This window comes from Lolium rigidum, chromosome 2 (genome assembly GCF_022539505.1).
Source record: "Lolium rigidum isolate FL_2022 chromosome 2, APGP_CSIRO_Lrig_0.1, whole genome shotgun sequence".
In the NCBI taxonomy this organism is placed as follows: domain Eukaryota; kingdom Viridiplantae; phylum Streptophyta; class Magnoliopsida; order Poales; family Poaceae; genus Lolium; species Lolium rigidum.
The window spans coordinates 163,427,401-163,454,183 of NC_061509.1; the positions used below are offsets into that span (position 1 = coordinate 163,427,401).

The 26,783-nt window shown below is 46.2% G+C and overlaps 1 protein-coding gene across 1 annotated transcript; it reads left to right on the top strand.

Moving 5' to 3' along the window:
- The first annotated feature begins 2,881 nt into the window (after positions 1-2,881).
- On the top strand, positions 2,882-5,548 carry LOC124687610 (gibberellin 2-beta-dioxygenase 6-like). The gene is made up of 3 exons (XM_047221385.1): positions 2,882-3,366; positions 4,140-4,470; positions 5,149-5,548. The coding sequence occupies exons 1-3, from the start codon at positions 2,882-2,884 to the stop codon at positions 5,377-5,379; spliced, it is 1,047 nt and encodes a 348-aa protein (XP_047077341.1). The 3' UTR covers positions 5,380-5,548.
- The last annotated feature ends 21,235 nt before the right edge of the window (positions 5,549-26,783 follow it).

A 26,783-nucleotide genomic window follows, 5' to 3' on the forward strand; every position in this document is an offset into this window, starting at 1 on the left:
ATAGGCGTCGGTAGTAGTGAGCTCCATGTATATGTATTAGTTCGAATAGTCGACGGGCTTTTGTCCCGGTAGTAGTGAGCTCCATGTATATGTATAAGAGGAATCTACGAATAGACTTTTGCTTCCAATATTTGTTTGCTCGATCTATATATAATAAATGAACGTGTAGAACTTGTAGTAGCTTATAAAAGTATGCAACTTTTATTTTAAACTGAAAAAATGAAACAAAACCGGGAGCGGTGCCGGTGGCGGGGGTGGGGGGGGGGGTGCATCCCTCAAACCCTAAAGCATTCTGCGCGCGCCACGTAGAGCTCTTTTTGTCGCGGGTGGTATTACGACCCGCGACAAAAGGGTGCGTCCCCTGAAGGCCCTGCGCCTACCACGTGGTGAAGCATATGCCGCGGGTGGTAAGCGACCCGCGACAAAAGAATGAACCTTTTGTCCCGCCTCTATTGTCCCGGCTCGTCGCCCGTGACAAAAGGCGCTTACGGCCCGCGACTATAAACCTGTTTTCCACTAGTGGTGCCTATGGAGATGCCCTTGAAGTACGAGAGCAACAGCCAACAGGTACGGTTGGATCTTGCAGACGGGAGTGACGCGCGGCGCGGCCGCGTAGTGGTCGCGGCGAAACACGCGTACAGCGACGTGCATCCGATCGGCCGTGGCAGGGCCGCGCGAGGAATTAACTGGGCGGCGTAGACACTTCCGGACAAGCACACTTGCGAGTACGTACGCACAGTTGTTGTCGAGATACTACTCTAGAGAAAGGATCCAAACCGTACAAGATTTAAACCGTCCGCGCGCATCGCCATCGCGATCGCCATGCACGCCGAGTGAGCTCCCCATGACAGGCACGGCCGCGGCTGGCTCATTGGCCGGGTCAAACAACGCGGACCATCCCGCGCTGCCCGCGTCGCGCCTGCCGCCTCCAAGTGTCGCCCCCGCCGCGCTGTTACCAGCCCGGCCGATCCAGCCCCGCCACTTTTTAAGTTTTTAAGCCGTTAGGGCATCTCCAACCGGGCGATCCTTCCCGCGCGTCCGGATGGGTCCAGCCGGACAAAAACCCGGCTCAGCGCGCGGACCCATCCCTAAAACGGATGCCCGCGGCGTCCGGAACGACGCAAACCCGGCCCAAATCTTGGCCGGGTTTGCGTGGCCGCGGACGCGAAAGGCTGGTCGCTCGCGTCCGCCCGCTGTCCGCCCTGACCCGCGTGTCATAGGCATAAATAATATTTTTCATTAAATAGAACTCATTACAATTTTTTTTTAGCTACTACTTCTATCCTAAATACGTACGGGGCCGGCGGCCTCGCCGGCGACTCCTCGCCGGCTCGCCGTCGGGGCCGTGGATTTCACTCGACGCGGGCGGCCTGTACGCGTGAGGATTCCACTCCGGCTTCCTACGGGCCGGGTGGCGCGTCGGCGGCGGCGCGGGCGTCGGCGGCGGCGCGGGCGGCTTCGCGGGCCTCGGCGGCTTGGACGGAGGGCATCATCCTCCTCCTTTCCGCCCGCGCAGCTCGGGCGCGCTCGCGCTCCGCCTCCTGCGGCGGAACCATCCGCTTCCCGCATAGCTCAAGCTCCTGCAGGGCGGCGCGTTCCACCGCGGTGCGCGCCTCCAGGCGGACGCGGCCGGCTTTCTGGGCCTCGTGGTTGCCCTGCCGCCGGCGCATGCGCTCTTGCCGGCCGCGCTCCGCCGACGCAGCATCCTCCCGGGCGCGCCGCTCGGGCGACGGCATCCGGATGAGGTCACGGGCTGCTCGCATAGCGAGCAGCTCGTTCTTCCGGCCGAGGAGGTCGCCTAGCGGCGGCGGCCGGCCCGCCGGATGCCCTCGTGCTCCTTCGTCACGCGCGTGAGGTCGGCGAGACGCTCCTCGATGGCGGCGTTGATGTTCGCCGGCGCGAGGTCCTCCGCGGCGACGGGCTCCTCCGCGGCGTCCGCCCCTCCTCCACGGCCGCGTACCAGCCGTCCGCGGTCTCGTGCCAGCCCTCCGCGGCCGCTTCCCCCATCTCCGCGTCACCGGCCTTCTTTGCCGCCGCCTCGGCGCGACGCGGAGCGCCTCGTCGTCGGCGACCCACCGCGAGTCCGCGCGCTCCTCCTCGTCCGTCCGCGGGAACCTGGCCCGGGCGGCGAGGGAGAGCTTGGCCCATGTGGACCGAAGGGTGCGCGGCATGGCGCCGGAGAAGGTGGAGGGAAGAGAACGGTGATGCGGTCCGGGTGAGACCGCCGCCGTCTTTTATAGCCGGCGGTCCGGCGGGAAACTTGGGCGCGAGCGCGCGCCAATGGCGTTTTCGCGCGCGCGGGAACCTTGGTGCGCGCGGGATCTTTCCCGCGCGTTCCACCGCCCACCATGGCTGTCCCGTCGAGGCCTGCCATGGCGCAGCGCCGCGCAGCGAAGACGAACCACGTGGCGTCTCTTTGGGTCGCCGTGTTGGGCGCCGCGTGCGACCCAAACGGACACGCGGACGCGGGGCGCTGTCCGCGTGTCCGGGCGGCCACGCAAACGGCCCAAAACGGACGGCCCAGCGCGTCCGTTTGGGTCGCCCGGTTGGAGATGCCCTTACATCGGCGGCCCACCATTCCCCCGTCATCGATCTATCACTGATCAAGCAAGCTTAATCCAGCTCCATCCATCGGTCGCTTGCTGGCCACGAGTGCGCGTGACAACTTGTACCGCGCCGGGCGCGCTCGCTATATAAGGCTGGCCATGCGCAGCTCCGAGAACAAACAAGCCGCACATAGAAGCACAGCTAGCTCGCTCTCGGCCAGTCTCGTCCAACCTGCTTGCTCCTGCACGGCTGCACACGTACGCCTAGCTATTCCCAGCTCCCGCGTACCGAATTATTTTGAACACCCAGCAGCCAGCCTGCTCCGGAGCCAACCATGCCAGCCTTCGCCGAGAGCGCCGCCGAGCCGCCGCTGGCCGACAGCTACCACGCGCTGCTCCGCCGCGACACCAAACTCGACGCGTGCGCCACGACGGCTCCCCCGCCGGGCTGCCAGCCCGTGTCGGAGTGCCAGCTCCCGATGATCGACGTCGGCTGCCTGACGTCCACCGGCGCGAGCCCAGAGGAGCGCGCGGCCTGCGTGGCGGCGATCGCGGCGGCGGCCGAGGAGTGGGGCTTCTTCCAGGTGACCAACCACGGCGTCGGACAGGACCTCCTGGACGCGATGCGGCGGGAGCAGGCGCGCCTCTTCCGCCTGCCCTTCGAGGCCAAGGCCACCGCCGGCCTCCTCAACGACTCATACCGCTGGGGCACGCCCACCGCCACCTCCTCCAAGCAGCTCTCCTGGTCCGAGGCATTCCACGTCCCGCTCGCCGGCATCTCCGGCGACCGCTGCAGCTACGGCGACCTCACCAACATCAGGTACCTATATCTGCGCTTCATCCTACGAGCAGTGTCATGTTAGGAGTGGCAAGATAGCTAGCTCATATAGAGCTTAGCCACAATGTTCAGGCTGCTTAAATTGAAATTGGTGCCCCTCCTCACCCCTCCTGATTCAGATTACTTTTCTCCACTCAACGTGCCGGTACTTCTCAAGTACCGGGAATAGTATACTGTTTATCGATCGATAAGACTATTAGTAGCTAAACACATTCGTCACGGTAATATGATCACGCCTTTGATTAGTAAGTATCCGGTAGAAAAGAAGGGATGTAGTAGTTACAGTTACAGAGAGTAAGCCTGCCTAGCAACATCATCGGTCTTTGGAATGTTATGCGCTCTGGCCGATACGTAGATCCGAATTGTAGCTAGTATATAAGCTGCAGGATACGCAATTAGTCCGTGTATGATGTCTCCATCAACTTCATATCAACTAGGAGTATACATGCATGTATCTGTCAGGGTGGCTGACAGTTACATCATGAGTGTGTCCTATCGCGCGCGGTGAAAACAATACCTACACGGTCGACCGTGACGCGTAAGCTACTGTTAACTGAAATTCCTGTCTACGTACCTGTATTAGATTTACTCGATCCAGGCATGGAAGTAGCCAGTAACTAATTTAGCGAATGACCTGTTGCTTAATTAGGACACAAATTCATGAAGCCTGTTGCAAGGTCGTCGGCAATGCAAAACAGCAGGAGAAACAGTGAATTAACTTGTGTGTTGACACGATCGACATTTGCCGCGCGCAGGGATGTGACGCAGGAGGTGGCGAACGCGATGTCGAAGCTGGCGAACGCGCTAGCGCGCGTGCTGGCGGAGAGCCTCGGGCACACGGCTGCCGGCGGTGAGCAGTTCCCGGCGGGGTGCGACGAGCGGACGTGCTTCCTCCGGCTTAACCGGTACCCGCCCTGCCCGTTCTCGCCGGACGCCTTCGGGCTGGTGCCGCACACGGACAGCGACTTCCTCACCGTGCTCTGCCAGGACCAGGTCGGCGGCCTGCAGCTCATGAAGGGCTCCCGCTGGGTGGCCGTCAAGCCCATCCCCGGCGCCCTCATCGTCAACATTGGAGACCTCTTCCAGGTACCGTACAGACATACTAGCTCTATAATCGATCCATATCCATTTGCCTTGCCCTTGCCCCTACCTAGCTAGGCAGATACATGCACTGCCCTAGCGCCATGGCATACACTTGTCAAGGAAGGTACGCGCCGGTGCCGGGCCGGCCTCCACTACCTCGATGGGTCAAAACCTGTCTGTACGCACAAGTAGCATGCTGGCGGCGTACAAGTCCGGCACCTGTGAGCATATGCCGGGTGTGTACCCCGGTGCTCCAAAAGCGGAGGCTGCACGGTCAGACATATCCACAACTCGCGTACTTGTATGCGCTGTGCTCTGCCTGATATGTGTACCGCCGCTAACAAAAAGCCTATGGATTATATTCACGGGGACAGCAAAAACATTGCATGTAGACCTGCGCAGTCCATGGTGCTCACATGGCACATTGCAACTTTAGCAAGGCAGCCGAGACAGCGCAGCACATAGTACTTATACTTTTTCCTATATGGAGTACTGTATTATTATTAGTGCTGCCGCCCGTAGATTAGACCGATTAGTCATCGTCGAGCACGCATGCACCAATCAAACAACTTATCAGGGAAATGTGCAGTCATATATGCAGAGATCAATTTCAGTTTCTGTTAAAAGAGGTCATCAGTTCTGAATGTTGTCCTTCGCTTTGCTTGTATGTGTACCTTGAAGGCATGGAGCAACAACAGATACAAGAGCGTGGAGCACAAAGTGGTGACCAACGCCACGACGGAGAGGTACTCCGTCGCCTACTTCCTCTGCCCGTCCTACGACTCGCCCATCGGCGCGTGCGAGGAGCCGTCGCCTTACAGGACCTTCACCTTCGGGGAGTACCGGAGAAGGGTGCAAGAAGACGTAAAGAAGACGGGCAAGAAGATCGGGCTCCCCAATTTCCTCATGTAGATTGCTGATATATATGCATATGGTGTTATATATAAACTGCACCTGGCATGCAAATTAAATTAGTAGGTTTTTGGTCCATGTCAGTATATACATGTTTCTTCCTGCTGTATACGCCGTCCGTCCGTCCGTACCAAGTAATATTAAGAGTGCATATAATTGTTTATTTTAACCAAGTGTGCGTTCGTGCATGCATCATTGTTTGTTAGCAGTGTGTTCTTGTAAATTAGTTGATATATGATCGATGTACAAGGAAGTATATAGTACTAGGATAAGAGTGTGTGCAACGATGCAAGGACGACTAGGCCGGGCAGGGGAATGATATATGCAGTTTATGCAGGGAGTCTTTAGGGCTTGCTCGTATTTATTCTGTTTATTTCCTTTGTGAAAGCCTGTTGTACCGAGCGCATGCACTTCTACATATGTTGATGAAGCTATTGTTAAGCATCATGCGTATCTAGCTGTATGTGTATAGGTCTCCTGTGTATTTACCGTGTATACCCCTCTCGTATAGAGGCGGTACTTGTACCTGTCCATCGATATATAAAGTATACCAGCGACCCTGATTAGGGTAATGCTTCACATATGTTCTGATAGCTATTACTAATTCGTAGATGTATAAGAAGTTAAGAACTATGTTAGTTGAATAAGTACTGGAGTTTACTCTTCTCTTGCGATCTGGTGTATTTCCTCTATCTATTGGTTCTTTTTGTTTCTATGTAGTATATATGAAAGGCCATGTAGGATGGTCTAGCTAATATGTATGAAACTATTCAGTTTCAGTTCAAACTCGTACTCGCTAGGAGATATTGAGCAAATTCAGTATGACTAGTGATGTTTTATTGTTCGTCATTTCATATATCGCAAATCGGGTTCCCAACTTCATATTAAGTTACAGTACCAGGAATCATAGCCTCTTAGTACCTTTTCATATATATTTTTAAACAAAAAATTAGGCTGCTCAATATAGAGTCAGCAATCACTAGCTGACATAACTTTTGACCTAGTGGAATTATAATATTATAACCCATCGTTAATTTGAAAGAAATACGGTAGGAGAAGCCGCTACACTACTTTTTTAATAATAAAAGCCCAAATATACGTTCCTGGAGATTTGAAACTGGGTGACTAGGTTGTACATCCATTTTCCTAACCAAATAAGGCTCACTTCAACTATACCCCCAGTTTTTGGTCAACGTCAAACATTTCAAAAGTTGATCAACTATACAGAAAAAAGGTATCCATATTTATAATTTCAAATTACTATTATTAGAACCATAATAAAATATATTTTCATGTGCATTGGTATGGTAGTAGTTGATAGATATTTCTATATAGTTCACCAAACTTCAAAAAGTTTGGCATTGACCAAAATTATAGCCATCCTATTTTGTTAGGCATTTCTATTTCCGTGCCCCTACTGATGAGGACATCCCTACCTCACTACTACCTCCGTCATTACCAACTGAAGATGAACCTGCTGTGAAGCTCAAGTCCAATGATGTCAGGATTGGACCAATGACACGAGCTCGTGCGAAGCTACTTAAACAACAGGTGAACTTGTTCCTAAACGATACCTTGATTGATGAGAACTTTATACTGCCTAAGTCCTATTATTTATGTATCATCAGGTATGAAGAGGAGACAAGCATCGCACGAGGAGGAGAGGAGCAGCTGGACGTGAAGATGGACGTAAAGCTGGACAAGGAGTTGGACATGAAGATATCTCATGGACGCGCGAGGGAGGAGCGGGAGGAATGCGCGTGAGGAGAAGAAGAAGTCCAGGCCGGTCCAGCGCCCGGTCAGACCGGCCCCCACGCCGGGCCGCCCGGTCGACCGGCCGCCAACCGGCCGCCAACCGGAGGGAGTGCATCGTACCGGGCAGAAACCGGAAACTTCGCAGTTTCCCGGTTGCCGCCCGGTTGACCGGACCACAGACCGGCCCGCCCGGTCCACAGCCCGGTTGACCGGATTCCAGACCGGACCAGTCCGAGTCTGTCTCGGCCAGATCTATTCTGGGTCGGTTATTCTTGTATCTTTTCGACCAGAACTCGTCCCGGACACCTATATAAGTGCCCCGGACGCCCCCCTAGCTGCTTTAGACCACGTTTAAGATAAACCCTAGTTTTTATTTGTTTGCTCTAGCAAAACTATTGAATCCCTACACCATATTGCTTGATATTGTGTAGGTCCTGAAAAAGTCTTGTGTGATCTGATGTTCCATTGGGAATTAGACGGTTGCAACTTACCGCTTCGTGGTCGGCGGCTACGTGCGCAAGTGTGTGGAGTTGCGAATATCTTGCAGGGTTGAGAGCTGTTGCATTGGCAACAGGGACCAATCGAGAGATCTCGTTGCGTCATACAAGTTATCATCCACTTCATCGTCGTGTTTCTCCGCTCCCATCACCCCGTGATCATCATCACCACCGTTGCTTACTGAGAAGATCGGGCCACCCCATATCACCTACTTAGTTAGTTGTCCTCACTTTTCCCCATCTTCTGAACTTTCCCTCACTTTCCCCCTCTCCCTTGTCTCAAACCCTCACAAACGCTTGGACGGAGGGTCCTTGAATGTTACATGCTTCCGTTTTGATGAGTGACACATTGGAGGATCAACTTCTCTCTCTCTCTCCCTCTCTCTCTCGATCTTGAAAAAAATCTCTCTCGATAAGCTCCCGCACCGCCCCCTCCGCCGCCCAACTCAACCTCGTGACCTCATACCATACGTCGTTCCCCGCCCCCATCAAGGGACACGAAGCAATGGCGATTGGCGAGCTGAGTAGCTCAGAAGGGGGACCGCACCACCCTAGCTCTTTTCCTCCTTGAGCATCGCCAACCATCCGTCTTCATCTCCAGTTCATTTTTTGACCTAAAAACGCCTATAAAAAGGGATCCCCGGGGAGTCCTCGAGGAGAGCGCCACAAAAACACTCAACCACCAAAACAGAGGTAGAACCAGTGAAGAATGGAGGTGGAAACTCCGCCAGAGCCGCGGATGGAGGGATCTCTACCATCTCCAACATGCCCACCGTCATCACCATGATGAACAGGGAGTAGTCCACCTCTATACTATGGGTTTGTGCAATTAGCTTGATCTATTTCTCTTTTGTTCTATCATTGATCTAGTACCATATGAGCTGCCCAACATGATTATGGTCATATAATTTCTATGTGGTGAATCTTTATTCTATGAGTTGATATTTGAGATTCAAATCCTATTATGTGTAAGATGTATGAGTACATGCATATCATGTGTCCCGTTCTTAAGCGGTTATTTTGATCCAACTTATATGAGAGAACATGTGTGGGGGAACGTGTCTATTAATTGGAGTAACATGATGGTAGTGATTGAATACTGATTATTTTAAAAAATCCTATGAGTTTTACCTATCTTTTGTTACCTCACTAGATATTAAGTGAATTCATGTGCTACAACTATCTACTAACATCTATGATAGTCTTATTTATTAAAGGTAGCATATTTTTTTATTTAAACATCATGTCAAAATTTCTAAGACTATGCTCTGTTAATTCTTAATTCTAGATTGCTTGGATTTTTCTCTTTCTAGGAGCATAAGAGAGATGTGTTGCATCATCTCTATGCTAAGACATGATGCTCGTATGGATGCTAATCACACACATAATGAAGTTTCATCAATATTATGTTGGTTATGATTTGTTTTATGTCCACTACACCATATGAGCGAATATACAAGTAAACCCATGAAGTTCGATCCAATTTTAATCATAAGAAACAACTTTACAACACCATTTATCATTAATATTTCTCATATTAATTAAATCTGAAAATATAGAAATACTTTTACTACTAGCAAACACAAACCGAAACCTAAAGAGACCGTATTACTATTATTTTTACCTTGCTTGCCTAGTTATAGGTTGTTTTACTTTATTTTATTTACAAGTTATATTTCGGTTTTATAATAGAAACCTTGTGCTTGACACTGAAACGGTGGATTTGGAAACACAAGGCAATTTATTTTGGGATTTCAATTTTCGTGCCCTCGGGTCCTTAGTTGTGCTCAGTTTTCCCTGGTCCTTAGTTTTTCCTCAGTTTTCCCCAAGTCCTTGTTTGAAACGCGCGAAGCGGCTCGGACGGCGGGATTCCCGTTTAGTTGACCGTTCCGTGCCGACGTGTGGGGCCGCGTCGTGTGGGCCCGTGTCGCGTGGGGCTGGTAGAAAGGGACCGCGTGGGACAGGACGAGATAGCGTTTGGTTGCACGTGAGCAGGAGCTGGGTTTTGTCTCTCTCGGCCCAAATTGACATTTTTCCTTTTAAGAGTACTTTTTCTGCCTCCTTCTCTCTGCCTTTTTCACCTAATTAGTATCAAATCTAGAGAAGTTTGCATTTCTGTCTTTCTTCAATTATTATTTGTGCCTTTTGGCCCTCGTTGTTTGCCCAATATGGCAGCAAACTAGTAGGGAGCCCAATCTAGTACTCCATCTGGTCCATATGTATGTAGTTAAATCTAGAAGCAAATCTACAGGGAATGTACGATAAATTCACAAGGTCATATAGTAGAATAGGGATAGATAATAGGGATCCCTCCCTAGATAATAAGCTGCATTCAGCAGCCAAACATAGTAGGGTTCGAGGTTCTTCACAGCACCATCATACTAACAACATAACAACGAGGGATCCCTAGCTAACAACAAAGGGATCCCAACAACAAAATGGAGGAGGCAGCAGCAGCACACGTCCAGGACTCCGCCTACCCCATCTGCCTCTGCCTCCACTTGTTGCTCCCCTTGGGAGCCTTGGGCTTGAGCGGAGGCATGCACCCGGCGGAGATCTCTACCCGCTAGATGCTGCGGCGGTGCATGCCGAGCGCCATGTGCTTGGCGCGGAAGGAGTGGGGGTTCACCGACGCGCCGACCTTGGGGTTGGTGTTGCCGATGTTCTCGGCATGCGTGAGGAGGCAGTTGAAGTCAGTGCCGCCGAGCCTCCTAGTGCAGAAGGGGCACCTGTAGACACCCTTGGCGAAGTAGGAGACGTACTAGCCGACCTGTAGACACCCTTGGCGAAGTAGGAGACGTACTGGCCGACTTGCAGCCTCCACAGCACCTGGCGAGTCTTGATGTCATGGTGCTCATCGTCGCTGCTGATGTCTACGCACGCTTCTATTCCTGTAGACAGTGTTGGGCCTCCAAGAGCAGAGGTTTGTAGAACAACAGCAAGTTTCCCTTAAGTGAATCACCCAAGGTTTATCGAACTCAGGGAGGTAGAGGTCAAAGATATCCCTCTCAAGCAACCCTGCAATTACGATACAAGAAGTCTCTTGTGTCCCCAACACACCTAATACACTTGTCAGATATATAGGTGCACTAGTTCGGCGAAGAGATAGTAAGATGCAAGTGATATGGATGAATATGAGTGGTAATAACAATCTGAAATAAATATGGCAGCAAGTAAACATGCAACAAAACTTGTTGGAAACGGTGTTTCAATGCTTAGAAACAAGGCCTAGGGATCATACTTTCACTAGTGGACACTCTCAACAATGATCACATAAATAAATAACTTCTCTTCACTTGTGCTACTTTCTCACACTCTCTTGTTGGATAACAAACACCATTCATTGTGTAGGGCTACAAGAGCACCCTCAAGCCGGAGTAAACAAGCTCCACAACTTCATAAATGAATCACACACGATGCGCACACTGTCACCGTCACACCGTGGAGAGTAATTCCGGAGTTCATATTAAGGTAACCTCTAGAGTGCATAGTAATAGTTAACTTCATAATCTACAAGAGATCACAATCATAACCTACGCCAAGTACTACATGATGCACACACTCGTCAACATTACATCATGGAGGAGGAATAGACTACTTTAATAACATCACTAGAGTAGCACATAGATTAATAGTGATACAAAGCTCATGATCACATAAATATCACACCATGGGAGAGAGAGATGAACCACATAGCTACCGGTAGAGCCCTCAGCCTCGGGGGAGAACTACTCCCTCCTCATCATGGGAGACAGCGATGGCGATGAAGATGGCGGTGGTGTCGATGGAGATGACTCCGGGGGCAATTCCCCGTCCCGGCGGCGTGCCGAAACAGAGACTTCTGTCCCCCGAAACGGAGCTTCGCGTTGGCGGCGGCGTCCCTGGAGTCTTTCTGGAGTTTCGTCAATTGGTGTAGGGTTTTTACGTCACAAGGGGTTATATAGGCGAAGAGGCGGAGTCGGAGGAGCCAGGGGGCTCCCTCCCCATAGGCTGGCGCGCCCCCCTATAGGCCGCGCCGCCCTATGGTCTGGGGGCCCTGGGCCTCCTCTCCGGCTCCCCTTCGGTGTCCTGGTCCGTCTCGGTGAAATATGATGTTTGGCCTTTGTTTCGTTGAATTCCGAGAATATTGCCCGAACAGCCTTTACGGAACCAAAAACAACGAGAAAACAGGAAGCGGCACTATGGCATCTTGTTAATAGGTTAGTTCCGGAAAATGCATAAAATCATTATAAAGTGTGAGCAAAACATGTAGGTATTGTCATAAAACTAGCATGGAACATCAGAAATTATATATACGTTGGAGACGTATCAAGCATCTCCAAGCTTAGTTCCTACTCGCCCTTGAGTAGGTAAACGAAACAAGGATAATTTTTGAAGTGACATGCTACTATCATAATCTTGATCAATACTATTGTAAAGCATATGAGGTGAATGAAGTGATTCGAAGCAATGGTAAAGACAATGACTTAAACAACTGAATCATATAGCAAAGACTTTTCATGAATAGTACTTTCAAGACAAGCATCAGTAAGACTTGCACATGAGTTAACTCATAAAGCAATAAATTCTTAGTAGAAAGTTTTGAAGCAACACAAAGGAAGATATAAGTTTCAGCAGTTGCTTTCAACTTCAACATGTATATTGATACGTCTCCAACGTATCGATAATTTCTTGTGTTCCATGCCACATTATTGATGTTATCTACATGTTATATGCACACTTTATGTCATATTCGTGCATTTTCTGGAACTAACCTATTAACAAGATGCCGAAGTGCCGGTTCCGTTTTCTCGCTGTTTTTGGTTTCGAAATCCTAGTAACGAAATATTCTCGGAATCGGACGAAATCAACGCCCGGGTTCCTATTTTACCCGGAAGCCTCCGGAACACACGAGAACCGCCGGAGAAGGGAGGCAGGGCCACCAAACCCAACCCCGGCGCGGCCAAGGGGGGCGCCCCCTAGGGTGTGGGCCCCCTTCGACCTTCCTGCGCCGCCTCTCCGCCTATAAAAAGCCCCCGGATCAGAAAACCCGATACCAATTGACGAAACCCACGAAACCTGCCGGAGCCGCCGCCATCGCGAAGCCAAGATCCGGGGACAGGATCTCTGTTCCGGCACCCTGCCGGAGCGGGGAAGTGCCCCGGAAGGCTTCTCCATCGACACCGCTGCCATCTCCACCGCCATCTTCATCACCGCTGCTGCTCCCATGAGGAGGGAGTAGTTCTCCATCGAGGCTCGGGGCTGTACCGGTAGCTATGTGGTTCATCTCTCTCCTATGTAGTTCAATACAATAATCTCATGAGCTGCCCTACATGATTGAGATTCATATGATGATGCTTGTAATCTAGATGTCATTATGCTAGTCAAGTGAGTTTTACTTATGTGATCTCCGGAGACTCCTCGTCCCACGTGTGTAAAGGTGACAGTGTGTGCACCGTGTGGGTCTCTTAGGCTAGATTTCACAGAATACTTACTCATTGAATGGCATAGTGAGGTGCTTATTTATATCTCTTTAAGATTGCAGCATGTTGTATCACAATTTATCCATGTGCTACTCTAGTGATTTGTTATTAAAGTAGTTTATTCCTCCTGCATGTGTGCAAAGGTGACGAGTGCGTGCACCGTGTTAGTACTTGGTTTATGCTATGATCATGATCTCTTGTAGATTATGGAGTTAACTATTGCTATGATAATATTGATGTGATCTATTCCTCCTACATATGCATGAAGGTGACAAGTGTGCATGCTATGCTAGTACTTGGTTTAGTAGCGTTGATCTATCTTACACTAAAGGTTACTTAAACATGAGCATTATTGTGGAGCTTGTTAACTCCGGCATTGAGGGTTCGTGTAATCCTACGCAATGTGTTCATCATCCAACAAAAGTGTAGAGTATGCATTTATCTATTCTGTTATGTGATCAATGTTGAGAGTGTCCACTAGTGAAAGTGTAATCCCTAGGCCTTGTTCCTAAATACTGCTGAGTTACTACTGCTTGTTTACTACTCGCTGCGTTACTACTACTCGCGTTACTACTGCTTGTTTACTTGTTTTATCTGCGTTACTACTGCTGCAATACCACCACCATCAACTACACGCCAAGCACTTTTCCGGCACCGTTGCTACTGCTCATACTTATTTATACCACCTCGTATTTCACTATCTCTTCGCCGAACTAGTGCACCTATTAGGTGTGTTGGGGACACAAGAGACTTCTTGCTTTGTGGTTGCAGGGTTGCATGAGAGGGATATCTTTGACCTCTTCCTCCCCGAGTTCGATAAACCTTGGGTATCCACTTAAGGGAAACTTGCTGCTGTTCTACAAACCTCTGCTCTTGGAGGCCCAACACTGTCTACAAGAATAGAAGCTCCCGTAGACATCAAGCACTTTTCCGGCGCCGTTGCCGGGGAGGAAAGGTAAAAGGCTCTCATACTACGGTCTCAGGTAAAGTATTTTTCTGGCGCCGTCGTGTGTGTGCTCAAAGCTATTTCCTTTAGATCCTGCAATTGCATCTTTTTGTTTCTTGTTTACACTAGTTTGGCATAATGGACAACAATGAGCTTCTTATTCTATTTCCTGAATTAAAACATGGATTGTTTGGTGCGAAAATTAAAAAACCTATGGAACCTTATTTGCATGCTGGTAGTAATATTAGTATGAACGCTTCGAACACCATTGTTGATAATGATATAGAAAGTTCTAAGCTTGGGGAAGCTGGTTTGCATGATATTTTTAGTCCCCCAAGCATTGAGGAGAAAATTTTCTTTGATGATACTTTGCCTCCTATTTCTGATAATGATAATGATAGTGGACTTTTGGTGCCACCTACTATGGAGAGTGAATTTTGTTGTGATTATAATATGCCTCCTATATTTGATGATGAGAATAATAATGATAGCTACTTTGTTGAATTTGCTCCCACTACAACTAATAAAATTGATTATGCCTATGTGGAGAGTAATAATTTTATGCATGAGACTCATGATAAGAATGCTTTATGTGATAGTTATATTGTTGAGTTTGCTCATGTTGCTACTGAAAGTAATTATGAGAGAGGAAAATATGGTTGTAGGAATTTTCATGTTACTAAAACACCTCTCTATGTGCTGAAATTTTTGAAGCTACACTTGTTTTATCTTCCTATGCTTGTTACTTTGCTCTTCATGAAATTGTTTATTTACAAGATTCCTATGCATAGGAAGCATGTTAGACTTAAATGTGTCTTGTATTTGCCTCTTGATGCTCTCTTTTGTTTCAAATACTATTTCTTGCGAGTGCATCATCAAAACTGCTGAGCCCATCTTAATGGCTATAAAGAAAAGAACTTCTTGGGAGATAACCCATGTGTTATTTTGCTACAGTAATTTGTTTTATATTTGTGTCTTGGAAGTTGTTTACTACTGTAGCAACCTCTCCTTATCTTAGTTTTGTGTTTTGTTGTGCCAAGTAAAGTCTTTGATAGAAAAGTAAGTACTAGATTTGGATTACTGCGCAGTTTCAGATTTCTTTGCTGTCACGAATCTGAGCCCACTGCCCTGCAGGAAGCTCAGAAAATTATGCCAATTTACGTGCATGATCCTCAGATATGTACGCAACTTTCATTAAATTTGAGCATTTTCATTTGAGCAAGTCTGGTGGCCTAATAAAATCCATCTTTACGGACTGTTCTGTTTTGACAGATTCTGCCTTTTATTTCGCATTGCCTCTTTTGCTATGTTGGATGAATTTCTTTGATCCACTAATGTCCAGTAGCATTATGCAATGTCCAGAAGTGTTAAGAATGATTGTGTCACCTCTGAACATGTTAATTTTTATTGTCCACTAACCCTCTAATGAGTTGTTTCGAGTTTGGTGTGGAGGAAGTTTTCAAGGGTCAAGAGAGGAAGATGATATACTACGATCAAGGAGAGTGAAAGCTCTAAGCTTGGGGATGCACCCGGTGGTTCATCCCTGCATATATCAAGAAGACTCAAGCGTCTAAGCTTGGGGATGCCCAAGGCATCCCCTTCTTCATCGACAAATTATCGAGTTCCTTCTCTTGAAACTACATTTTTATTCGGCCACATCTTATGTACTTTACTTGGAGCGTCTGTTTGTTTGTTTCTATTTTTGTTTGTGTTTGAATAAATTGGATTACATCATGCTTGTGTGGGAGAGAGACACGCTCCGCTGGTTCATATGAACACATGTGTTCTTAGCTCATAATATTCATGGCGAAGTTTCCTCTTCGTTAAATTGTTATATGGTTGGAATTGGAAAATGATACATGTAGTAATTGATATAATGTCTTGGGTAATGTGATACTTGGCAATTGTTGTGCTCATGTTTAAGCTCTTGCATCATATACTTTGCACCTATTAGTGAAGAATACATAGAGCATGCTAAAATTTGGTTTGCATAATTGGTCTCTCTAAAGTCTAGATAATTTCTAGTATTGAGTTTTGAACAACAAGGAAGACGGTGTAGAGTCTTATAATGTTTTCAATATGTCTTTTATGTGAGTTTTGCTGCACCAGTTCATCCTTGTGTTTGTTTCAAATAAGCCTTGCTAGCCTAAACCTTGTATCGAGAGGGAATACTTCTCATGCATCCAAATCCTTGAGCCAAACAACACTATGCCATTTGTGTCCACCATACCTACCTACTACATGGTATTTCCTGCCATTCCAAAGTAAATTGCTTGAGTGCTACCTTTAAACAATTCAAAATTTATCATCTCTGATTTGTGTCAATGTTTTATAGCTCATGAGGAAGTATGTGGTGTTTATCTTTCAATCTTGTTGGGCAACTTTCACCAATGGACTAGTGGCTTCATCCGCTTATCCAATAATTTTGCAAAAAGAGCCGGCAATGGGATTCCCAGTCCCAAATTAATTAACAAAAATAGACACTCCTCCATGGTATGTGATTGTTGGACGGCACCCGAAGGATTCGGTTAGCCATGGCTTGTGTAAGCAAAGGTTGGGAGGAGTGTCATCATAATAAAACTAAAATAAAAAGGCACTCCTTCATGGTATGAGATTGTTGGCAGGCACCCGAGGGTTCGGTTAGCCATGGTTTGTGAAAGAAAGGTTGGAAGGAGTGCCATCCAAAAATAAAATAAAATGGGAGCCGCTCTTTGAAGGTTTGTCCGGCAAGGGGGTTAGAGTACCCGCTACCATTCGTTGACAACAACATACACCTCTCAAAACTTTATTTTTATGCTCTCTTTATGTTTTCAAAATAAAAGCTCTAGCACAAATATAGCAATCGATGCTTTCCTCTTTGAAGGACCATTCTTTTACTTTCATTGTTGAGTCAGTTCACCTATTTCTCTCCACCTCAAGAAGCAAACACTTGTGTGAACCGTGCATTGATTCTTACATATTTGCATATTGCATTTGTTATATTGCTTTGCATTGACAATTATCCATGAGATATACATGTTATAAGTTGAAAGCAACCGCTGAAACTTCATCTTCCTTTGTGTTGCTTCAATACCTTTACTTTGAATTATTGCTTTATGAGTTAACTCTTATGCAAGACTTATTGATGCTTGTCTTGAAGTGCTATTCATGAAAAGTCTTTGCTTTATGATTCAATTGTTTACTCATGTCATATACATCGTTTTGATCGCTGCATTCACTACATATGCTTTACAAATAGTATGATCAAGTTTATGATGGCATGTCACTCCGGAAATTATCTTTGTTATCGTTTTACCTCGCTCGGGACGAGCGTAACTAAGCTTAGGGATGCCGATACGTCTCCAACGTATCGATAATTTCTTGTGTTCCATGCCACATTATTGATGTTATCTACATGTTATATGCACACTTTATGTCATATTCGTGCATTTTCCGGAACTAACCTATTAACAAGATGCCGAAGTGCCGGTTCTCGTTTTCTGCTGTTTTTGGTTTCAGAAATCGTAGTAACGAAATATTCTCGGAATCGGACGAAATCAACGCCCAGGTTCCTATTTTACCCGGAAGCCTCCAGAACACACGAGAACCGCCAGAGAAGGGAGGCAGGGCCACCAAACCCTACCCCGGCGCGGCCAAGGGGGGGGCGCCCCCCTAGGGTGTGGGCCCCCCTTCGACCTTCCTGCGCCGCCTCTCCGCCTATAAAAAGCCCCTGGATCAGAAAACCCGATACCAATTGACGAAACCCACAGAAACCTGCCAGAGCCGCCGCCATCGCGAAGCCAAGATCGGGGGACAGGATCTCTGTTCCGGCACCCTGCCGGAGCGGGGAAGTGCCCCCGGAAGGCTTCTCCATCGACACCACTGCCATCTCCACCGCCATCTTCATCACCGCTGCTGCTCCCATGAGGAGGGAATAGTTCTCCATTGAGGCTCGGGGCTGTACCGGTAGCTATGTGGTTCATCTCTCTCCTATGTAGTTCAATACAATAATCTCATGAGCTGCCCTACATGATTGAGATTCATATGATGATGCTTGTAATCTAGATGTCATTATGCTAGTCAAGTGAGTTTTACTTATGTGATCTCCGGAGACTCCTCGTCCCACGTGTGTAAAGGTGACGAGTGTGTGCACCGTGTGGGTCTCTTAGGCTAGATTTCACGGAATACTTACTCATTGAATGGCATAGTGAGGTGCTTATTTATATCTCTTTAAGATTGCAGCATGTTGTATCACAATTTATCCATGTGCTACTCTAGTGATTTGTTATTAAAGTAGTTTATTCCTCCCGCATGTGTGCAAAGGTGACGAGTGCGTGCACCGTGTTAGTACTTGGTTTATGCTATGATCATGATCTCTTGTAGATTATGGAGTTAACTATTGCTATGATAATATTGATGTGATCTATTCCTCCTACATATGCATGAAGGTGACAGAGTGTGCATGCTATGCTAGTACTTGGTTTAGTAGCGTTGATCTATCTTACACTAAAGGTTACTTAAACATGAGCATTATTGTGGAGCTTGTTAACTCCGGCATTGAGGGTTCGTGTAATCCTACGCAATGTGTTCATCATCCAACAAAAGTGTAGAGTATGCATTTATCTATTCTGTTATGTGATCAATGTTGAGAGTGTCCACTAGTGAAAGTGTAATCCCTAGGCCTTGTTCCTAAATACTCGCTGAGTTACTACTGCTTGTTTACTACTCGCTGCGTTACTACTACTCGCGTTACTACGCTTGTTTACTCGTTTTATCGCGTTACTATCGCTGCAATACCACCACCATCAACTACACGCCAAGCACTTTTCCGGCACCGTTGCTACTGCTCATACTTATTTATACCACCTCGTATTTCACTATCTCTTCGCCGAACTAGTGCACCTATTAGGTGTGTTGGGGACACAAGAGACTTCTTGCTTTGTGGTTGCGGGGTTGCATGAGAGGGATATCTTTGACCTCTTCCTCCCTGAGTTCGATAAACCTTGGGTATCCACTTAAGGGAAACTTGCTGCTGTTCTACAAACCTCTGCTCTTGGAGGCCCAACACTGTCTACAAGAATAGAAGCTCCCGTAGACATCATATATCTCATGGATAATTGTCAACACAAAGTATATGATGAATGCAAATAAGTAAGTATGTAGGAATCAATGGACACAGTTGACACAAGTGTTTGCTCCTAAGATAGAAAGAAGTAGGTAAACTGACTCAACATAAATTAAAAGAATGGGCCCTTCGCAGAGGGAAGCATGGATTACTGTTTTTGTGCTAGAGCTTTTCATTTTGAAAACATAGAAACAACTTTGTCAACGTTAGTAATAATTCATATGTGTTATGCATAAGATGTCCTATAAGTTGCAAGCCTCATGCATAGAATACCAATAGTGCTCGCACCTCGTCCTAATTAGCTTGGATTTACATGGATTATCATTGCATAACATATGTTTCAACCAAGTGTCACAAAGGGGTACCTCTATGCCGCCTGTACAAAGGTCCAAGGAGATAGATCGCATTTGATTTTTCGTTTTTGATAGATCTCAACTTAGGACATCCATACCCGGACAACATAGAAAACAGATAATGGACTCCTCTTTAATGCTTAAGCATTCAAAAACAGATAATATTCTCATAAGAGATTGAGGATTAATGTCCAAACTGAAACTTCCACCATGATTCATGGCTTTAGTTAGCGGCCCAATGTTCTTCTCTAACAATATGCATACTCAAACCATTTGATCATGATAAATCACCCTTACTTCAGACAAGACGAACATGCATAGCAACTCACATGATATTCATCAAAGGTGTAATAGTTGATGGCGTCCCCAGAAACATGGTTACCGCTCAACAAGAAACTTATAAGAAATAAGACACATAAGCTACATATTCAATACCACAATAGTTTTTAAGGCTATTTTCCCATGAGCTATGTATTGCAAAGACAAGGAATGAAATTTTAAAGGCAGCACTCAAGTAATTTACTTTGGAATGGCAAGAGAAATACCACGTAGTAGGTAGGTATGGTGGACACAAATGGCATAGTTTTTGGCTCAAGGATTTGGATGCACGAGAAGTATTCCCTTTCAGTACAAGGCTTTGGCTAGCAAGGTTGTTTGAAGCAAACTCAAGTATGAACCGGTACAACAAAACTTACGTAAGAACATATTGCAAGCATTATAAGACTCTACACTGTCTCCTTGTTGTTCAAACACCTTAACCAGAAAATATCTAGGCAATTAGAGAGACCAATCATGCAAACCAAATTTCAACAAGGTGTATGGTAGTTCTCCACTAATAGGTTCAATCTACATGATGCAAGAGCTTAAACATGATCTATTTGAGAGGTCAAAACAATTGCCAAGTATCAAATTATTCAAGACAATATACCAATTACCACATGGAGCATTTTCTGTTTCCAACCAAATAACAATGAACGAAGCAGTTTTCAACCTTCGCCATGAACATTAAAAGTAAAGCTAAGAACACAAGTGTTCATATGAAACAGCGGAGCGTGTCTTTCTCCCACACAAAGAATGCTAGGATCCGATTTTATTCAAACAAAAATAAAAAAATAAAAACATACAGACGCTCCAAGTAAAGCACATAAGACGTGACGGAATAAAAATATAGTTTCACTAGAGGTGACCTGATAAGTTGTCGATGAAGAAGGGGATGCCTTGGGCATCCCCAAGCTTAGATGCTTGAGTCTTCTTGAAATATGCAGGGATGAACCACGGGGGCATCCCCAAGCTTAGACTTTTCACTCTTCTTGATCATATTGTATCATCCTCCTCTCTTGACCCTTGAAAACTTCCTCCACACCAAACTCAAAACAAACTCATTAGAGGGTTAGTGCATAATCAAAAATTCACATATTCAGAGGTGACACAATCATTCTTAACACTTCTGGACATTGCTCAAAGCTACTGAAAGTTAATGGAACAAAGAAATCCATTCAACATAGCAAAAGAGGCAATGCGAAATAAAAGACAGAATCTGTCAAAACAGAACAGTCCATAAAGACGAATTTTTCAGGGGCACTTAACTTGCTCAGATGAAAAAGCTCAATTTGAATGAAAGTTGCGTACATATCTGAGGATCACACACGAAAATTGGCAGATTTTTCTGAGGTACCTACAAAGAGGTCTACTCAAATTCGTGACAGCAAGAAATCTATTTCTGCGCAGTAATCCAAATCTAGTATTAACCTTACTATAAAAGACTTTACTTGGCACAACAATGCAATAAAATAAAGATAAGGAGAGGTTGCTACAGTAGTAACAACTTCCAAGACACAATAAAACAATAGAAAAATAAAAACATGGGTTATCTCCCAAGAAGTGCTTTCTTTATAGCCATTAAGATGGGCTCAGTAATTTTAATGATGCTCACATAAGGATGAGAGTTGAAGCAAAGAGAGCATCAAAAAGCAAATATGAAACAAATTTAAGCCTAACCCACTTCCTATGAAAAGGAGTCTTGTAAATAAACAAGTCATGTAAGCATAATGCAATAAGCATAGGAAAATAAGACAAGCGCAACTTCAAGATTCTCAACATAAAGAGGAGAAACTTAATATTATTAAGATGCATATAACCATGTTTCCCTCTCTCATAATAACTTTCAGTGGCATCATGAACAAACTCAACAATATAACTATCACATAAAGCATTCTTATTCACATGCATAAAAGTATCATTACTCTCCACATAAGCATAATCAATTTTATTAGTAATAGTGGGAGTAAAACTATCACAACCATCATTGTAATCATCATAAATTGTAGGCATTGTATAATCATAATAAACTTTATCCTCCATAGTAGGTGGCACCAAAATACCACTATCATTATAATCATCATAAATGGGAGGCAAAGTATCATCAAAGAAAATTTTCTCCTCAAAACTTGGGGGACTAAAAATATCACAACCAGCTTCCCCAAGCTTAAGTTCTTCCATAGCATTAGCAATAATAGTGTTCAAAGAGTTCATGCTAATAACATTGCTACAACTATTTTGCAAACAAAGTTCCATGGGTTTTTTAATTCTCTCTTCAAACACATCATGTCCTAATTCAATATAAAGTTCATAAAGATCTCTAATTTTTGTTGTTGTTTTCCATTAAGCCTAACTAGTGAAAACAAGAAACAAAAAGATGCAATTGCAGGATCTAAAGGAAATAGCTTCGAGCACTCACACACCGGCAACAGTGCTAGGAAATATCTTAGTAGTCGGAGGATGTGAATAACTTTTACCTTACTTCCCCGCAACGGCGCCGTAAAATAGCTTGATGTCTACGCACGCTTCTATTCATGTAGATAGTGTTGGGCCTCCAAGAGCAGAGGTTTGTAGAACAGTCCGCAAGTTTCCCTAGATAATAAGCCGCATTCAGCAGCCCAAACATAGTAGGGTTCGAGGTTCTTCACAAGCACCATCATACTAACAACATAACAACGAGGGATCCCTAGCTAACAACAAAGGGATCCCAACAACAAAATGGAGGAGGCAGCAGTAGCACACGTCCAGTGACTCCGCCTACTCCATCCGCCTCCGCCTCCACTTGTTGCTCCCCTTGGGAGCCTTGGGCTTGAGCGGAGGCATGCACCCGGCGGAGATCTCCACCCGCTAGATGCCGCGGCGGTGCATGCCGAGCGCCATGTGCTTGGCGCGGAAGGAGTGGGGGTTCACCGACGCGCCGACCTTGGGGTTGGTGTTGCCGATGTTCTTGGCATGCGTGAGGAGGCAGTTGAAGTCAGTGCCGCCGAGCCTCCTAGTGCAGAAGGGGCACCTGTAGACACCCTTGGCGAAGTAGGAGACGTACCGGCCGACCCGTAGACACCCTTGGCGAAGTAGGAGACGTACCGGCCGACCTGCAGCCTCCGCAAGCACTCGGCGAGTCTTGATGTCATGGTGCTCATCGTCGCTGCCGATGTCTACGCACGCTTCTATTCCCGTAGACGTTGTTGGGCCTCCAAGAGCGAGAGGTTTGTAGAACAACAGCAAGTTTCCCTTAAGTGAATCACCCAAGGTTTATCGAACTCGTGGAGGTAGAGGTCAAAGATATCCCTCTCAAGCAACCCCGCAATTACGATACAAGAAGTCTCTTGTGTCCCCAAGACACCTAATACAAGCTTGTCGATGTATAGGTGCACTAGTTCGGCGAAGAGATAGTAAGATGCAAGTGATATGGATGAATATGAGTGGTAATAACAATCTGAAATAAATATGGCAGCAAGTAAACATGCAACAGAACTTGTTGGAAACGGCGTTTCAATGCTTAGAAACATGGCCTAGGGATCATACTTTCACTAGTGGACACTCTCAACAATGATCACATAAATAAATAACTTCTCTTCACTTGTGCTACTTTCTCACACTCTCTTGTTGGATAACAAACACCATTCATTGTGTAGGGCTACAAGAGCACCCTCAAGCCGGAGTAAACAAGCTCCACAACTTCATAAAGGAATCACACACGATGCGCACACCGTCACTGTCACACCGTGGAGAGTAATTCCGGAGTTCATATTAAGGTAACCTCTAGAGTGCATAGTAATAGTTAACTTCATAATCTACAAGAGATCACAATCATAACCTACGCCAAGTACTACCCGATGCACACACTGTCAACATTACATCATGGAGGAGGAATAGACTACTTTAATAACATCACTAGAGTAGCACATAGATTAATAGTGATACAAAGCTCATGATCACATAAATATCACACCATGGGAGAGAGAGATGCATGAACCACATAGCTACCAGTAGAGCCCTCAGCCTCGGGGGAGAACTACTCCCTCCTCATCATGGGAGACAGCGATGGTGATGAAGATGGCGGTGGTGTCGATGGAGATGACTCCGGGGCAATTCCCCGTCCCGGCGGCGTGCCGGAACAGAGACTCTCTCGTCCCCCGAAACGGAGTTTCGCGATGGCGGCGGCGTCCCTGGAGTCTTTCTGGAGTTTCGTCAATTGGTGTAGGGTTTTTACGTCGCAAGGGGTTATATAGGCGAAGAGGCGGAGTCGGAGGAGCCAGGGGGCTCCCTCCCCATAGGCTGGCGCGCCCGCCTATAGGCCGTGCCGCCCTATGGTCTGGGGGCCCTGGGCGTCCTCTCCGGCTCCCCTTCGGTGTCCTGGTCCGTCTCGGTGAAATATGATGTTTGGCCTTTGTTTCGTCGAATTCCGAGAATATTGCCCAAACAGCCTTTCTGGAACCAAAAACAACAGAAAACAGGAACTGGCACTGTGGCATCTTGTTAATAGGTTAGTTCCGGAAAATGCATAAAATCATTATAAAGTGTGAGCAAAACATGTAGGTATCGTCATAAAACTAGCATGGAACATCAGAAATTATAGATACGTTGGAGACGTATCAGCTGCCGACGTCGCCGCCAGACATACTGATCCATATCAAACGGGAACTATTAGTGAATGAGTTGCAACGATGACTAACGTGCATGATAACAAAGTTAGGAAAACAGAGGCAGCCTCGGCTAGAGTGGACACGATTATATGTCTACAGGGATGTAGTCGCGAACCAAAGCTCATGCACAACAGATTTGTACACGTAAATGGTTCGCTCAACCCTCCCCGTAAAAATCTGTGCCCACCGATTCATCATAGGCAAAGAAACAGATTCCGGATCTGAACTTGAACACATTCCGGATTATTTGCAAAATTAAATGGTTGATATCTTTTGATTCGTGCATAAAATAACTGATTGAGATCCTATGATTACTTGCATAAATTAACTGATTGAGATCCCATTATTACTTGCATAAATTAACCGAACGGCCGAACCCCAAATCTTAAATGAAATCAAGGAGGGATCAAAGCAAAATGGAATAAAATCGGCGCAAATAGTAGCCCAATACTCATCCATCCACATATCCATCTACACCCGCAAAAATAGGGTTCAAAAAGGAATGGGGAACAAAAAAGGAAGCAAACCGTAGTTACCTCGTTCCATGGGTCCTCCATGGAGGTGTCGTAGGGGTTCGGGGGCGGGACGTACGGCACCTCCTCGTAGGGGTCCCATCCCGGCGGATCTCGAGCGCCACCGGCGGCAGCAGCCTCCGATGCACCGGCGGAGGAGGCGGCGACGTCCGTTGATGGGACGGCGGCGACGTCCGCTGAGGGGACGGCGTCGAAGAGGGAGGCGTCGCGCTTGGAGCCGACGGCGGCGTTGCGTAGGCGAGTGAGAGTGACAGAGATAGTGGGAGGAGGCATCTATAAAGGCAAGGGGTGGTTAATGCGACCCGCGTCCTACGCGTCCACCGTTGCATGTCTGCACGTCTTGGACTTCTGCAATGCGACACGCGTCCACGATTGCACGTCTTCGACTTCTGCACCGCGACCCGCGTCTACGCGTCAACAATTGCACGTCTTCCATTTCTGCACCGCAACACGCGTCCTCGAGTCTAACCCCGGAAATTTAGATATACTCAGGTATAACCTCGAGTATTATACTAGCATTTTTTGTGTGCTCAGCTTTTCCCTTGAGTGCTAATACCGGCTAGTGCAATATGCTCAGCTTTAACCTCAAGTAGCTGGTCAACGTACAGTCAACAAATGGGATTAACTAGTTAAATGAGTCATTTAATGTGCAAAAATTCCGAAAAATAGTGGCACATACTCATGGAGTCTTTACCACAAATTTCCAATTCTCAAAACATAGATAAGTCATAGATAAATCAAGTTTTACCACAAATTGCCACTTCTCAAAGGCCTTCTCAAATCACCTAGTAGCTATGAAGGTGCATGGTTTTCCACAATAAGCCCTTCCCAAAACATACTTTGTCTAAATGAGGCCACAATTCTCACACTCATGTATATTTGTATTGCAAATAGTTTGAGATAGGCCAAGATGGGTTTCATTGTACAAAACATGCATTTTCCATTTTTTAAATCTCATATTTGAATCCCTTAGTTTGTTTATTACATAGGTGCCCATTGGTTTCTTGATACTACTCAGTTTTGCCCTCTCCCTCCACAAATTCTCTCACACGTGCAACATTGCCCTGATTGGTCTAGCCCATGTCATGCGGATCGTTCCCGCCGACCGTTGATCGTATGATCTAACGGGCAGGATAACCCCTCTCTCTCTCTCTATCGGAATTTACCTTCCACTCTCTAAGTATGCTAAAGGGCGGTTTTCTGTATTCATTTTCACGCGCTAAAAATTATAAACTCTTTTAGGCATTACTTTTCACGCAAAAAATGATAAACCATCACCGATTTGTTGTAGCCATTAATTTTCACGCAAAAAATGATAAACCATCACCGATTTGTTGTATCCATTACTTTTCACGCAAAAAATGATAAACCATCACCGATTTGTTGTAGCCATTAATTTTCACGAAAAAATGATAAACCATCACCGATTTGTTGTATCCATTACTTTTCACGCAAAAAATGATAAACCATCACCGATTTCTTGTAGCCATTACTATTCACGGTGAAAATGATAAACGAACCAATCTATCTATCTCTCGTATTTGAAGTTTGGAAGGGTTCACCATCTAGTTATGTTAACTTTCGAGGTTTTGACCCGAAAACAAATGGGTATTATAAAGGAAAATAAAAGTTCAAAAAAATATATAAACGAAACAATCTACCTATCTTTGTATAGAAGATCGTCTGTATGATTTTTGAGGTCATTTAGAGAAGGTAGAAAAAAATCCCTTTTGAGAAGGTCAAAAAAACCTAACTTGTTACAAAAGCTGGTTTCAGTGAGACCTAACCAA